At 41.2% G+C, this 16,625-nt stretch overlaps 1 protein-coding gene across 4 annotated transcripts in view; it reads left to right on the forward strand.

Annotated features, from left to right (window-relative positions):
- The window catches only part of CCZ1 (CCZ1 vacuolar protein trafficking and biogenesis associated), a 67,849-nt gene that overhangs the window by 36,290 nt on the left and 14,934 nt on the right, over positions 1–16,625 (forward strand). For all 4 annotated transcript variants that reach the window (XM_089682749.1, XM_089682751.1, XM_089682748.1 and 1 more), the window contains 3 exons: positions 601–662; positions 3,462–3,573; positions 7,736–7,769. In XM_089682749.1, coding sequence (XP_089538875.1) covers positions 601–662; positions 3,462–3,573; positions 7,736–7,769 — 208 coding nt within the window. The remainder of the gene's footprint in view (positions 1–600; positions 663–3,461; positions 3,574–7,735; positions 7,770–16,625) is intronic.

The following is a 16,625-nucleotide window of genomic DNA, read 5'->3' on the forward strand; positions in this document are numbered from 1 at the left end:
GTGTATTGATCAGTACTCTTAGTCCAGTGGACACAACAACCTGCCTGCTGTGGTGGAAAACAGGGCTTGTAGTTCATTCATTCACAGATCACTGTGAATAAATGACGCCTCTTTGGGGGCGGAGTAACACCCATCCGCACTGATATTAAATGTGACAGCGGCTGCAGGAGAGAGCTTCCCGTGTCACAAAGGGGGCTTCTAGCGGAGATTGGTGTTCGGCCCTTAGCAATATGTTGCCTGTTACACCCTAAATACGGGTGTATCAGATTGCTAAAGGTGAACCTATCCTTTAATATACTCTCATGTCAATTCCTGCTTCCTCACTGTTTCTTGTTTAAAAACATTTCTTTCTGCCCATAATGTAACTGGTGATGCTAATCACCCAACAGAGTCCAAATCTTTTGGGGGCTAGGCGAATGTATACTATTTCTTCAGATGAGCCATTGGGCCTTTTTCTGTTTAAATGTAGCACTGCAAGTGATGTTGTACATGCTTTATTCAATTCTGTCTTTTTATGAACTTGGTCAGATGGATTTGCTGTATTACTGCATTTTTCGCAACATGTGTTTTGCTTTGAATGATAATTCTTTCTCTTTTTAGCTAGCTGGAAGAGATTCTCCCATACGTCCTGAGATGCCCGGCAATCTACAGCACTATGGGAGGTAAAACACTTTGTATACCATAATCTAGATGCATAATCTGGATCTGGTGTCCATATAATTTAAAGATGAAACCGCTAAATACACAGATGAAATACAATTATGAGAGATGTTTTACCTGCCAAAGTATTTGAATTTCTGCTCATTCAGCTATGAGATTTACACAGCTCAGCTACAAAACACATCACTGTCTGGCAGGCAGAAAACCTACAATTTCTCTGCTGAAGCTTTGGCACATTTATGAGCCTTGTCCCTCTCTCAGCCTGTGATTGGACAATAAATTGAGAAATAGTACGTTGATGAGCTTATGTCATCATTTAGATCCCTCCTGGTTATCAGCGTGTTCCTTGTTATCACATAAAGCAGGCTATGCATCATGCAGGTTTCTTTTCTTCCACCACAAGTGGAAGGTATGGAAATTGCTCAATTTCCCCATCAACACAGTCAATGTTGATGGGGGAATCCTTACCGCTGCGCTATTGAGGTATTCCAGTGGGGAGCTTTCCCTGCCGGCAGAATACAATGATATGTGTTGCCAACTATAGCTGGCAGCACTAATCGGTCAGGAAAAACCTGACCAGCTGGTTGTATACAAATCACTCAATTGATTGAGCTAAAGGCTGTAGCTTACTAATGGAAATATAGGTGATTACCAAGGGCATAGAGACATAGAAAAAGTACAGAGAAGGGCATCCAAACTGATAAGAGGCATGGAGGAGCTCAGCTATGAGGAATGATTAGAGGAACTGAATTCTCTTTTGAGAAGAGGAGATTAAAGAAGGGGGGGGGGATATGATCAACAAGTATAAATACATCAGTGGTTCATATAGTGAGCTCGGTGTAGAGCTATTCACCCTGAGGTCATCACAGAGGACAAGAGGACACTCTTTACATCTGGAAGAAAAGAAATGTAATCTCCAAACAAGGAAAAGTTTGTTCACAGTGAGAGCTGTGAAAATGTGGAATAGACTCCTTCAAGAGTTGGTTCTGGCCAGCTCAGTGGATTGCTTTAAAAGGGACCTAGATTCTTTCTTGGATACACAGAATATAACTGGTTACTAACATTTTTATAGGTAAAGTTGATCCAGGGAATATCCGATTGCCTCTCGGGGAAAGAGGAAGTTTTTTGTTTTGGTTTTTTTTCCCTGCAGGAGCAAATTGGATCATGCTTTGCTGGGGGGGGTTTTTTGCCTTCCTCTGAATCAACTGTGGGTATAGGATTATAACTTTTTTTTTTTTTTTTTTTTTTTTTAATGGCTGAACTGGATGGACTTTTGTCTTTGTCAGCCAGACTAACTATGTAATTTGTTATAGGCAGAACCAGAACTCACTATGCTTACCAGTGTTTACATTGTTACCAGATAACGTGCTTACTTGTTTGTGAATATTGGGCGAAGCTATCAAAATTGCACCCAGCAACTTGTGCACGTCTTAGTATGTTAGTCTGCACATCAGACTGTATTTCAGGCCAAGTCTGGTACGTGAAAATGGTCTATCAGGGTAATTCTAGGGCACATTTATGCCTGTGCATTTTAATATGTTTTAGAGCTTGTCTTAAATGCAACTTGTTTTCAGGTGCATTCTGCTTGGATTTGGGATCAGTTTGAATCACTTCTTTTACAGGTGTGTTTGACCTGCAGTTGGCCTTCTTCTGACCTGTTCTGACTCGTCTAAGCTACATCAGCCTGACCCAAGTGGCATGATATTATACGAAAGTTGTTGATGGAGAATTAGGAAGATGTTGAGGAAACCTATATTTTCCTCCATTATTTCCTCCTAAAGAAAAGCTCACTCAACTCAAACTTTTTTTTTTGTCCAACATACTACAGCCCTATACAGTTGTATAATTTAAAAATTAGACATCTACTCTGTTTTCATCTCTGTAGCCATGAAGCACATTTTCTTCATGCTGTATGGTCCTGCCTCAAAATACTGTTGTTCTAGACGCAGGTGTGGGGATTTATTGAAACTGCCTTAGGCTTGCCTAATTTAAGATGTCCTAAAGAATGCCTCCTAAGGTTAGTGGAGGATCTTTCCATTAAATCTCATGCCAAAAATTAAAGTTAATCCCCTGGAAATAATCTCTTCGTCCAACTTTTATCTGAATGGAAACCTTTAATTATGTTCTCCCCCTTTTCCTGTTAGGGAATCCCTAATGAGCGTTTACAAGAAGTAGGGTTCTTGTCCATTTCCCTCTTACAGCCTAAACCTAAAATGGTTCTCTGAAGACCACAAGTTTCTCTTTGTGAATATATTGAATATATGTAACTGTTTTTTATTTTATGCTCATGTATTTGAAGTGACATGAAACTATACTGTTTTTGCAATGTAGTGTAGGGATTGTTTTTTTTTCGTGAGAAGAAATTATGTTTAGTGTTTGTTTGCAATTGCATTGTATTACATGTTTAAAAAAAGCAATAGATGGCATCTTTCCAAAAAAAAAAAAGCTGCATCACACACCTCCAAGCTGCCTTTGTATTCCCGTTGACTTGCATGGGAAAAGAAGCCGCTCTGATACGAACAAATTCCTGTGCACACAGGCTCTTGCACTGTTTTGAAAAGTGCATTTAACTTTCTGCCTATGTTCAAAAACTAAGCCAGTTGAAGTTCAATGTGGGTTCTGAAGCATCCTCAGCAATGGGAATACAGCTGTTTGAGTGCAATGCAATGCATCTTTTTTTAGGGTGTGGTGACAGGTGTCCTATTTTCTCATATATTATTTTAAGGCTTTGGATTCAATACGATTGGAAGTTTGTATAAAAATATTTGTTCATTTTTACAATTTACATATTTTATGTTTAGGTTCCTTACTGGACCTCTGAACCTTAATGACCCAGAAGCCAAGTTTAGATTCCCCAAAATCTTTGTAAATACAGAGGATACATACGAGGAACTTCATTTGATTGTTTACAAGGTGATGTATTATGATTGATGCTATGGCTTGACTGGGTAATTGAAGCAATAATCAAAATATGTAAGAAAACTGTAAATGTACATTCTTTTTTACTGGTAGGCTTACAGTTTATGGACTTTTGGAACCCATTTAAATTTTAAACTTAAATTGGCTAAATATATTCCAGGTCTTACAATCTGTAGGCTACAAGAAACTTAGTATTTCTTCTTAGCCGCAAGGTGTTTTTCATTGTTGCCATCACCTCTGCAAGGCAATTTTCGGACCTGGTGGCCTTCTCTTGCAAAGAACTCTGTTTGGTCTTGCATAGGATCTAGGTGGTGTTGAGGCCTTCCTTAGGTAGGGTTATGCCCAGTGGTGTATTTAGGTTTTGTGCTGCCCTAGGCAACACAAAAATTGGCGCCCCCCCCAGATAAAGAGCCTGACATTGACCAAGACCACCCCTGCCCTCCACCTGAGCCTGCCCCCCATACACCAGTCACCTCACCATCCCCCATGGCAAGAGAGAGAGAGAGAGAGACACTCACCTTCACAGCTCCGGACATCCCCAGGAACGGGAGTTGGGCTGTGCATACACCGTCATGAAACCCGCAGCCTCTCTCGGAACCCACCAAGGTCCCCATGCCACGTGTGTCCCTTCTTCCGTCCCTTCTTCAGGGTGGTGCTGCCCCCCTGAAAAATGCCGCCCTAGGCAAATGCCTTGTTTGCCTTGTGGTAAATACACCCCTGGTTATGTCTTTCACCTCATCCAGGACATTGTTCTAGTCTGGCTCTGACTCATCAAATGGAAATTTACTTCCATTGTGGTAAGGGTTTTGTGAGTCTATCTCTCAGTCACTGCTTCTTTCAGAAAAACAGATTACCTTTTTGGCATTCCAGGCGAGCCCTGGAAGAGCGCACCGGCTTCTCATACTACCTTTTCTAGGTGGCCTGGACAGATAATCATTCCAGCTTATAGTCTCAAGGATCAGGTTCCCTCTTTCCTGTTGAGGCCCTCTTCTAGATCTGTGAGTGCCCCATGGGCCTTTCAGCTTCAGGCATCTTTCCCAGATTTGTAAAGCTTTCACCCGGTTTTCTTTTCACACTTTCTCTAAGTTCTACCAGATGAACGTTTATGCTTCATTTGATGCCAGCTTTTTGGGCATCGGGTTCTTCAGTGGGCTCTGAGCTGCAAGAAGGCCCCTGTTTGCATTGATATCCTGTACAATAATTTACATTCCCTCTGTAGGTGGTTTTATAACAGAAGGTTTAAGACTTCCTGTGTCCCTCAATGGACTCCCAAGAAAAAGATTTAAAAATTCCTATTATATTTTTTGCTATCATAAATGGGGGAAAAAATGGCTGTAGTTGGACTTTAATAGTGGAGCAATATATACAGTTTAACACCTTGGGTTTCAGTCTTTGTCATGTAGTGGGATTGCACACGTTTCATCTGCTTTTTTGGCTCCTGCACCTAAGCCAGGAAGTGCCCACGCACAGGCCCACAGCCCTATCCATACTAACGTGACCAGTAATCCCCCACTCGGTTTCATTCTGCTGAATAGCAGTCATCTTGAATGTATTCAGATCAAAAAGAAAATTAAAACACAGTGTCCCAAACCCCTGTACCCACTTGGTTTAAGAGATAATGAAGCTAGTTTGACAGCTGCAATGGATTATCCAATAAGCTCAGCTGGCAGCTATAAGATGCTGGTGGCTTAATTTGAAGCTTCTTTTGGCTGTAAGCTTAAATGAAGCATCATATTTAAACCTGGCGGCAGTTGACATCTGCAAAAGAGTTGCCAGTTCTACTAATTGGGTTGGAGGGCTCATATAGAAATAATTTTACTGACAATTTGCCTTTAGAGCCCAGTCACACGCTCACACTGTGTTGGACCATGCATGTTAACATTTTGTGTTAAGGCAGCCCATTAATTTTACTGGGCTACCTGATGCACCAAAATGCAACAACAAAGTGCATGCAGCATTTTCAGCAGTGCACTGCAACGCACATACCTGCTTTGTGCTGCATTGTAAGTTTGTAAGAAGGATCAGTGGTTGTACCATTCAGAATGTGTGTTCCTTTGTGTTTAAGTAACACTCATAACTGCAGCGTGAAGGTGTGAGTTGGCTCTTAAAGGAGAAGTATGTGCACTCAGTTCTGCACTCCTGTGACCCAAATTCAGTCCAGGTTCTGCAGGGATCACGATAATAATGTCAGGCTCTTACCACATGCCTGAACAGCAGCTGGCTCAGCCTCTCAGTGTGGTGCTGGGAGACTGAGCCAGCCGATACCACCCCCACCCCCAGTCCGGCACTCCAGTGAACACTGGAGGGGCAGAGCACAGATTGGTGACTGACAGTCCCTGCTCTGTGCTTATAGCGATCAGTGGTCTTTAATCGCTCAGTTCTCATTGTAGAGGTGGGGGGGGGACAGATGCAGCAATGAATCAATACTGCATCTGCCTAGGTGAGTGAATGTTTTTTATTTTTTATTCTAAATCCCACACTTCTCTTTTAAGGCGTTAACTGTCATCTTGCACAGTGATGACCTATAAAGAAAGCAGTGGAAGCAATAAAAAGCCTACCCACTCAATAGAAATTGATAACCTCACACCTTCATGAATGCTAACTTAGTTCATAACTCATGTAAGTGGATTTTCTGTACTGTTTCACTCCACCTGTCAAGAGAGAAATGTAGGGGCCGACACTGTTAATTTCTATATCTTATATCTTCTCTTGGAAAAGAGAGAGAGAGTACCGATTAGTGGACTTTATAGGCACTACAACAATGATAAATAAAATTGTTGCTTTATTGAACATACATGGACGTACAACTGTTAAATTGTTTATTATTAACGTATTATTTTGAACACAACTGTACATATGGTATTAATAAATCCCACAATAAAAGTATACCGTAACCCGGTAAAAGGTTTGAAAACAGATATTCTGATATCAATGGCTGTAGTAACTCGTCATGATTCGTGATAATATCGCTTCTTCAGGAGTTAGATTTCTACATAAAGAAAATAGTGTAGATTTGTAAACAGCATTTTGTATTCTCCAATATTCATCATACAGATCAATTGAATACATTGTCATACCTTAGTCTACAGGCATCAGTGTAGACACTGAGGAAGAGGACCTCAGGCCTTCCCAAGCAGGGCCAATCACTGGGGGGATCCCAATAAACCAAGAAGGCAAGCGGCATCCCCTCAAAGGCTTCCTAACGTATAGAAAATATATATGAAACTGTTAAGAAACATGATGAGGGCCTCCTAGATGGTAAATGGGGATATAGAAATTAGACTAATCTCCCCACTAGTAGGGGTGCACTAAAGTCACCAATCCCAGTCCGAGTGTGGCGCATATGAAAGAACCAACAATAAACTAGTATGGTATAGAAGTACAATCTCGTCACCAATTCTGGTCCAAATAAAGTACGTACAAAAACCACTAGCAATCAGCTAGTATGATGTATGAGGAGATCCCTAAAGGAGGAAACTCAGTAGGGAGAGTTCACCTGGAATTTTACAACCTGCTGGATAATTGTTGCTTTCACACCATTCTTGATGGCCTCTGTTGAAAAACCTCTATTCTTTGTGGGCCAAACTGTCAAATGCAACAATAGTTAACCATAGCAACCAGATTCTTCATTCTCCGTTTTAATGCACTGGAGTAATAACTTCAAACTATGATGGGTTGCTGTACAGGATTATTTTCTGTCTTGCAGAAGTGATACTGTGAAATCACTCACATGATTGTGCCTCTGCCATGTCCAATAGAAATATTATTAGTTGCTGTTTAAGCTATATTGTCATTTGGGATTAGTGGCCCTTTAATCTTCCTGCTCAGCACAGTACAGTAACCTTGGTGGGAGCAGTTGAGAAGGCTTCATATTGGACGTGTCTGGAATCAAGCTGTATGTCACAGTGCAGATTATGTGACATTACTGTCTAGACAATGAGCGTGAATGAGCTGCCATTGAAGCTGACTCCTGGGGCGCTCCTAAGCTTTTGTTTCCCCTTATGTTAAAATTAGAAAGTACAACATGGATTCCCCTGTCAGCATTGTGTGTAATGAAGATTTAATTGTTGTGGTGCATCTAGCCAGGAGAACAGATGGCTTGGTGGAGCAGTAACATTTCTGTAAATCCTAAATAAGATCTTATTTTTCATTGCAGGCCATGAGTGCCTCGGTGTGTTTTATGGTTGATGGTGAGTATAAGCCTTGTAGAAAAATTATTGCTCCAATACACAAGGCATGATTTTTCATTAATTGACGTTTGTATAACTTTTCTTTTGAGTGAATATACCATATACAAGAAAAGCATTGGTTAGCTGTTAGTTTCATTAGCCACACTCTGAAACATGAGTTCACCTAATGATCTCTTTCCAATGTATTTAGCATGTTATTAAATGTTGCTGGTGGTGATCTTCATACACTGTTCTGACAATGAGGGGTCTATGTAGACAACATTTGTTTGACGATTGTCAAAAGCATTTGTCCAGGCTTTACAAATTTTTCCCATATTTTCTCTAATACCTTGATTTCCTATGATCAATAGCTCCATCTTGTAGCAAAAATGCTAAATATTTTCAGTTTGAGGTCATTTAGATTGACCACTTCACAACTGCACTATAGCTGAATGACAGCTTCAGCGCGGTTGTCTAGTTCTGGAAGGGCGTCATATGACATCCTCCCAGCGGTGCACTTGGTGATGTCCATGATCCATGTGTCCTATGGACACAGCTGATCACATGATGAGGTAAAAGGCCAATCACAGTGGCCTTTTACCACGTGATTCGCTGTGTCCAATGACACAGCAGATCACCGAGTAATACAATTGTCAGTTATCGGCAGCACTTTGTGCATGTACTGCTGATAACCAGCAAATGTTACAGAGCAGATCGGAACTGGTTATCAATGGCCTGATGATCAGTGCCCAGCAGTGCCACCCATCAGTGTTGCCTTTCAGTGCCCATCATTGCTGCTTATCAGTGCCGCATCATCAGTGCCCACCAGTTCCACCTCATCAGTACAGCCTATCAGTGCTGCCTATCTGTGCCACCTCATCAGTGCTGCCTATCTGTGCTACCTCATCAACACACATCCGTGAAGGAGAAAAATTACCTGTCTGCAAAATTTTATAATAAAAACAAACTTCTTTTTTTTTTGTTTACAAATAAAACACCCAGTGGCAATTAAATACCACCAAAAGAAAGCTCTATTTGTGTAAAAAAATTTTATAAAAATGTCATTGGGTACAGCGTTTCATGAACGCGCAATCTTCATTCAAAGTGTGAGAGTGCTGAAAGCTGAAAATTGGCCTGGACAGGAAGGGGGTAAAAGTGCCCGGTAGGCAAGTGGTTAATATACTGCTTTTTGACCACTGGATGGAGCTGCGTTTTGCAGATTTCCACATTGCTCTGCACCGCAGGCGACAGGGCACATAGAAAAGCATTCTTTTTTGTGTCCCTTTGCAGAGAGCTGCATTTTTCGTATGCAGAAAAATGCAGCTCTCTGCTATAGTGTGAACAGGCCCTTAAACTTTGTGATGGTAAATCAGCTTTGACTTCGATCCTACTCTCTTTATGTAGTGTTGTGTGGTTTGTTTTTTGTTTTTTTAATAATCCAATTTTAACAACTCCCAGAATGTTTTGCTGGAAGTTATAGCGGACCCAGAAATGGAATTTTAAAGATTTGGACAGAATATAATCGGTTACATTTCCCAGTATGCTCTACACACAACATCAGCCTGCTGTCATGGTGCTGTTAAACGGTTTGACCCTCATCACCTTAGAATCAGTATAGAACTTGACAGCACTGTGTGTTTTTGCAACTCTGCCCTATAATAAGCTTGAAAATACCCCGCTGTGTTTCCCCTCTCTTCTTACTCCATGTCAGCATGAGCACTTGGCTCCTAGTTTCTGCTGAAAGAGCTATATTCTCCTCCCCCTGTTCCTCTTCAAATCCATGGTGTAAGGAGCTAGAAATGGAATGAGATCCAGTGGAGTGGACTTACAGTAGCTTACACTTCCACTTCAACCACAAAATAGACGTACTATTAATTCTATTTAGTCAGCTCATTTTCCAAACAAAAAAACGGCAGGTAAAGAAGTGGTTCACCAAACCTAATTCATTTATAGGTGATCACAGGTGGGCTAAGTCACCCAAATGCATTTTACAGCTGTCACTGGCTCCAACAAGATCTGTAGAATTAGCGATTGCCACAGAATCTCTGCTCACTCTGCATTCTGTGCAGCAGTTCAACAAGGACAGGGAGTCCCCAGCAGCTGAGCTGTCTTAGGAATTTCTGATGTAGATCTGTTACTGCTGCAGTTTCTGGAAGATCTAAGAAACTGGTTATTTATACTACTGGGATAAATTACAACCTATGTGTGATTAAGAGGATTGGGTGCCTCAGGAACCTTGAGAGATGCAGGTAGATGCCTTCCTCAGGTGAAAAGATGTAGTTCAGACTTAAAGTAGTAGTAAAGTATAAAAATGTTACTTTAGTCTACAGGTAAGACTATAAAAAGTCTTCCCGGTAGGCGTCTTTAAAAATGGCTTGAACTCACCATTTACTGTTGGCTACTGGCATAGTCGTAAGCCGCAGTGGCATCCCTAGGCAGGTGCGGGGGGTGTGCGCCGCACCGGGTGACACCTGTCGCACAGGATGACACCAGACCCGCTGCACGAAAAAGTAAGTTTTAAAGCAAGCCGAGGATCCTCATAGAATGGATCGGATCTGCGAATTGAGCATAATGGATCGGAGTCTGAATCATTATGCTCCCCAATCCGCAGAGACTATCTATCTTGCGGGGATCATCAGCTTGCTTTAAAACTTTTTCGTGGAGCTTGTGGAGAGATTGGTTAACCCCATATAGGTTGCAAGCCGACGATCCCTGCAGGATGGATCGGATCTGCAGATTGGGGAGCATAATGGATCGGACTCCAATCCATTATGCTCAATCTGCAGATCCGATCCATCCTGCGGGGAATGTCGGAGGGGTGACACCAAGTGTTACCGCACAGGGTGACACCAACCCTAGGGACGCTCCTGTTAAGCCAATTACATAGTTGGGGTATACGCATATACCCTCTGCATGCATGGAATACGGAGTGTGCTGTGGATACAGAGAGCGCTGTGCCACTATAGTTACTCCCGTGTGCAAGCACGGGAGTGATGTCATTGCAGCCTGGCCATTTAAATGGCCAGAGTGTGCCAAGATGGACATGCCTGCAGCAGTGACAGCTTGCCACTAGAGGGCTTCGTTTGTAAGGCAAGCCTGTCATTATGTGCCAGTGTGTGGTGCATACTAGCACAATACGGCATTTTTTTTTTTTACGTTTACTACCGCTTTTAAGCAGAACAAATCCATCAAATTAACTGTTTTCCAAAACTGTTATGTTCAAGGCATGCCGCAATACAGATACTGTTACAGTTACATGTGCTTTCAACTGAAATGTCAAGACAGCAAATTGCTGGTGACATAACTAGTCACATGTGCAACACCAATGGCAACTGAAGATCAGAAAGAGGCTAAAAAGGCAGCCTCCTTGGTATAGTTCTGGCCATACATGGTTAGATTCTTATTTGAATGTTTGTAGGAAATTTTACTCAGACCTGCTACTTGGATGGAATTCAAGACGTAATAAATAGGTTTCATACAATATGTATGTTTTTTTTTGTTTTGTTTTTGTTTTTTGTTTTTTTACCTGAACAAAAAAAAAGTTAGAATTTGGAATTTCAAGAAAACATTTTTATCCCACTCCTTCAAATCTTTTCGGCACTATAGTAGAAAATGCACATCGATTTGACCCCACTAACAATTAGAAAGTTCAAGGAACATTCTAAAAACAAAAATATTTAACTAAAACTTTACTGACCATGAGAACTATGCTAGCTTGAGAACCCCTGATAGGGCCAAAGAGGTCAAGAACAGACTTAAAGGGATATTTCACCTTTTACCAAAAAGCTGCCTATGCAAATAAGGGGTGTCCATAGATAAAAACAAACTGTGCAGCTCTGACTAAAGTTGAATAATGCCCGTGTTATAGGTGTAGGCCATTTATATACCTCCTGAACCATTACTGGAAAACTCCCAGGGCGTTGCTAGGTGAGGCCTAGTCATTACTGCTCACCTCCACCATCACAGGAGTGAGCTGTCAGAGGCTGAGCTCAGAGCTACTGCATCAGGGGAGAGAGGGCATGGGAGGGGTTTTGATTCAGAGAAAAATCTCACTCCTGGGATGGTGGAGGTGAGCAGTAATGACTAGGCCTCACTTGGCAACATCCTAGCAATGTCCTGGGAGTATTCCAGTCAGGATTCATGAGGTACATAAATGGCCTACACCTATAGCAAGGGTATTATTCAACTTTAGTCAGACACGCAGTTTGTTACCCACAGACACCCCTTATCTGCATAAACAGGTTTCTGGTATAGGTGAACTAACACTTTAAAGTGGAACTTCACCCAAGAGGGAAAGTTCTACTCTTCCTCCCCCCTGCTATGCCACATTTGAAATGCATTTTGTTTGGAGGGAGGGGGAGATCGAGTACCTGGTTTTGACAGCAGCTACAAGGTGGTATCAAAAAGTTTCAGGACTTGCTCTGTTACAAGAAAGTACTTTATTTACATTTACAAACTATCACCTTCAAAATAGTCCCCTTGCACAGCTATACTGCGTTCCCAACTTTAGCTGCCACTTCTGGAATGTGTCCTGGAAGTCTTCTTTTCAAAGCGTGTCAAGCACCTTCTGTTATTCATGCTTGATCTCCGAAATGTAGTCAAAACAGGGACCTTTCAGCTGGATCTTCATTTTTGGGGAGAGGGCGAAGTCTGCAGGAGTCAATTCTGGCAAATAGGGTTGGTGTGGAAGTGAGATCATTGCAGCTGGGGGCCGAACTTGGCAGACACACATGTTCAAATCACACGTGAGGATTTCCCAGACTGTTCCATATGACACACTGGCAACGGCAGCCATGTTGTGGATTGTTCGCTGACAATCATGCACAAGTTGCCAAATGGTTTTGACGTTTTCGGGGGTTGAGCTTGTTGATTTCTCGTCTTCTTCCACTCTTGAAGCCCACATGCCGCTCAAAAGACCTCAAATGACTCCTGCATAAACTTGCCAAATCATGTCAAATGTCTCTGTGGCAGATCTGCCCAGTTTCACGCATAATTTCACGTTTGCTCCTAGTTCTAACTTGCTGTCCATGATGAAATGGCAGACATGGTAACACACGTGGTCAAAATAGCACCAGTTGCACAGTTCCCGATGTACACAGGATGATATCTTTTGGCAGTCACCAAAGATCCATTATCTCCTGCGCTCAAAGACTCAAATCAAACAGGCGTTTGTGACAAGCAGCGTGTTGTGTGTTTATCCGCTGGTGATCAGAGGTTGTGCAGCTCTAACATGAAGCTGAGGAAGCTTAATAAAACTGTAGAGGAAGGTGAAAGAGCGCACAAACCTTGCGCATTACCTCAATAAATAGTGACTAATTTTATTAATAAGGAAATATACTCACAAAGTGATGGTATAACAGGCATAAGTAACCATAATCCAAACAGGGTTGCAGGTAAATCGAAAAGGGGAGGAAAATGAAGGCTAATGCGTTTCGAAGGGTGCTCCCTTCTTAATCAGAGCTGATAAAAAAAAAAAAACAAATACAGATTCCCCTCAAACTATTTACATGAATCATGATGGTATAACAGGTGGCGATACTGTTAGATGAGCATAGCAATACACACATTACCATGAGTATTTTCATGTGTATTGCTATGCTGGATTATGCTCATCATGATTCATGTAAATAGTTTGAGGGGAATCTGTATTTGTATTTGCATTTGTTTTTTTTTTATCAGCTCTGATGAAGAAGGGAGCACCCTTCGAAACGCGTTTGCCTTCATTCCCCCCCCCCCTTTTCGATTTACCTGCAACCCTGTTTGGATTATGGTTACTTATGCCTGTTATACCATCACTTTGTGAGTATATTTCCTTATTAATAAAATTAGTCACTATTTATTGAGGTAATGCGCAAGGTTTGTGCGCTCTTTCTTTCATCTTCCTCTACGATATCTTTTGGCACACTGACTTATGAAAGTCATTGCTCCCTGTGATTGTGCATGCAGCCTTGTGCTGCCATCTGTTGGCGTGTTACAAAACTAGTCTCAGCTTTTTGATACCACCTCGTATAGTTTTTGCAGCTGCCAATTTTTATTTTTTTGTAAACCCATATGGCAGTACTTGCGGTAACACCACAGGTGACCTGCGCAAAGAGGGTCTGAAAGTTCAATATAATTCCAGCCTTGAAAAGGTTAATCTTCAACTGCACCATGACCTTGCTTTTCTCACAACCAGTGAGCACTGGAAACTGTAAAAACATAAGAGAGAAGAGCGCACAGGCTCTGGTGTAATACCCTTTATCCTATAATAACAACTAGGTAAAATGCACTCACAAGCAAAAATGAATCCGAACTTCTCAGTCACATCTTTCCACTATGGCACTGTACACCAAAATCTTCTCACAGCTCTTGATTGGAGCTCCAGCTGACAGTGTGGCTAAGGCAGCAGACAGCGGCGACTGCATCCAGCCAGGACTACTGCCATATCTACACTGTCAGCTGGACCTCCTATCAAGGGCTGTGAGGATTTTGGTGCACAGTACCGTGGTGGGGAGATGTGATTGATAAGCTCTGATTCAGTTTTGCTTGTGTGTGCTTTTTTATCTAGGTTTTATTATAAAATAAAGGGTATTGTACCAGAGCTTGTGTGCTCTTCTCTCTTGTTTATGTGAGTTTTAATTTTTGCAGAAGTGACTGAAGAACAGCTTTTAGGCTGTCCACATAAAGTACAAACTAGTTGTAGAATCTCCTTTTAACCACTTCAAGTTCAGACACTTTCACCCCCTTCCTGCCCGGGCCAATTTTCAGCTTTCAGTGCTATCACACTTTGAATGACAATTGCGCGGTCATGCAACACTGTACCCATATGAATTTTTTAGCATTCTTTTGAGACAGATAAAACTTTATTTTGGTGGTATTTATTCACCACTGGGATTTTTATTTTTTTGCTATATAAATGAAAATGTTCAAAAAGTTTGAAAAAATGTGTTTTTATTATAACATTTTGCAAATAAAAAAATCTTTCTTCTTAACTCTTGGCCAAAATGTATTCAGTTATCTTTTTTGTTAAAAAAAACAAATTGGTTTATTAACAAAAATTTGTATAATTTTTCTAAATTTCTTTTACATTTTTATTTTGTTTTTTTATTTGTTTTTTTTGTTTTTTTACATACGGTCACCCTAGCAGTACAATGTCCCCATAGTGACACTCTACTACTTGTAGGGGGTGATGAAGATTTTTTTTTTTTTTTTTTTACACCCATAAAGGCTGTGAAAAGTAATAATTTCTCCTTCTCTCTGGCTGCATTCCTGCAGCCATTGAGAAATACTGTGCGAGCTGTGATTGGTCACAGCTTGTCACATGATACAAGACTGTTGTGAATAGCCTTGTACCATGTGACCTCTGTAATCATTCACAGATTTCTCAAGTAGTAAGCAATGATGTCAGGAAGTGACATCTTGTTTACTACTATTCATGTGATCACTGATTGGCCAATCAGTGATCACATAAATCGGGACCTCACACAGATGTGCCGTACAGTGATCTGTGTTCCTCTGGGCACAGCAGGCACCGCTCGTGGTGCCGCTCGCTCCCAGGGAGTGCGCAAAGGCAATGGATGCGAAGGGGACGTTTAGAAACGTGCTCCCGCGTGAACATTTACATGGGCTGGACAGGAAGTGGTTAAAGCAGGCCACACAGTCTTATTGTGCGATCTTTTAGATCCACTGACAATGAAGTAAAATGAGGGCCAACATGCTTGGATGCCAATTGAATAGATTTTTAGGGAAGGGGCTTACGTTACATTGTTATTGGTAGATCTAAGGAAGATTGTACAGAGATGTAATATTTAGATTGCAAAGTGTGTGGCTAGCTTTAAATACATTTTATAAATTTAAATGGATTGTTTAGGTAGGTTCCCGCACTAAATAGTTTTTTTTTTTTTTTTCTAAATCTTAAAAGTGATTTGCAATCTGTAGGAAACGTGTGGGCAGTTTAAGATTCATCTAGCACTTGTCCATATTTGTAGGCTCCAGGCTAACAGCTCTGACACATAACACAAACAAAAAGGGACATATTTATAAAGCCGTAAATGGGGATTTAACAAAGCATTTACTACGGGCCAAAGAATTGCCATTCACTAGGAAGCACTAGGAAGATGCACCTGCAGGTAATATTTAAATGCCACTCTTACGGATTTTACGGAAACCGTGTGACCTTACATGCCATTGGGTGTAGTAAACAAGGATAATTGGCAATTTTTAATCCGCTGGACTTCAATCAATAACTGAAATAACAGTTTTGGTTTGAAGGCCACATTTTTTTTTTATGATTAAGGGCCAGTTCACACTACATGCGTTTTCAGTTGCTTTTTTTCTGCATCCAAAACACACAAAGTAGGTTTTATGGTTGTCAATGTCCTTGTTCATATCAGTGCTTGCATTTGCAGTGCACTTCGGATGCAGAAAAAAAGTAGAACATGCTGCGTGGTTTTTTTTTTCTGCACAGAACTGTACTGGAACACGGTAAAATGCACCTGGAACACACATGTCCGTATTTAAATTGAAGAAACATAGAGGGGAAAAAATTAATTGGAATGCATCAAAAACACACCGGAATGTGCCCAAAACGCGCATGCAAAAACGCATCCAGACTGCGTTTCTATAGTGTGAACTGGCCCTTAAGCTGCCAGGCTGTTTTGCACTGCTGTCAAAGGTTTTTTTATTTGGATAGGAATGTTGGAATTGCTGAATCTACCATAGTAATCCCAAACCAAATATCAGTTGTATGATGATCTTGTGTTTCAGACATAGGTTTGACCTAAATGGATGCAATTTGACTGTGCTTTAGTTGTACTGTATATACCTGGGGTGGTGATAATTAATCATCGAAATCAAATACACCTCCAATATGTGAATCCCCCACTAGAAAGTAACACT

The sequence above is a fragment of the Staurois parvus genome, unplaced genomic scaffold, assembly GCF_062004578.1.
Source record: "Staurois parvus isolate SC_StPar_1 unplaced genomic scaffold, SC_StPar_1.0 ptg000297l, whole genome shotgun sequence".
NCBI classification, from domain to species: Eukaryota; Metazoa; Chordata; class Amphibia; order Anura; family Ranidae; genus Staurois; species Staurois parvus.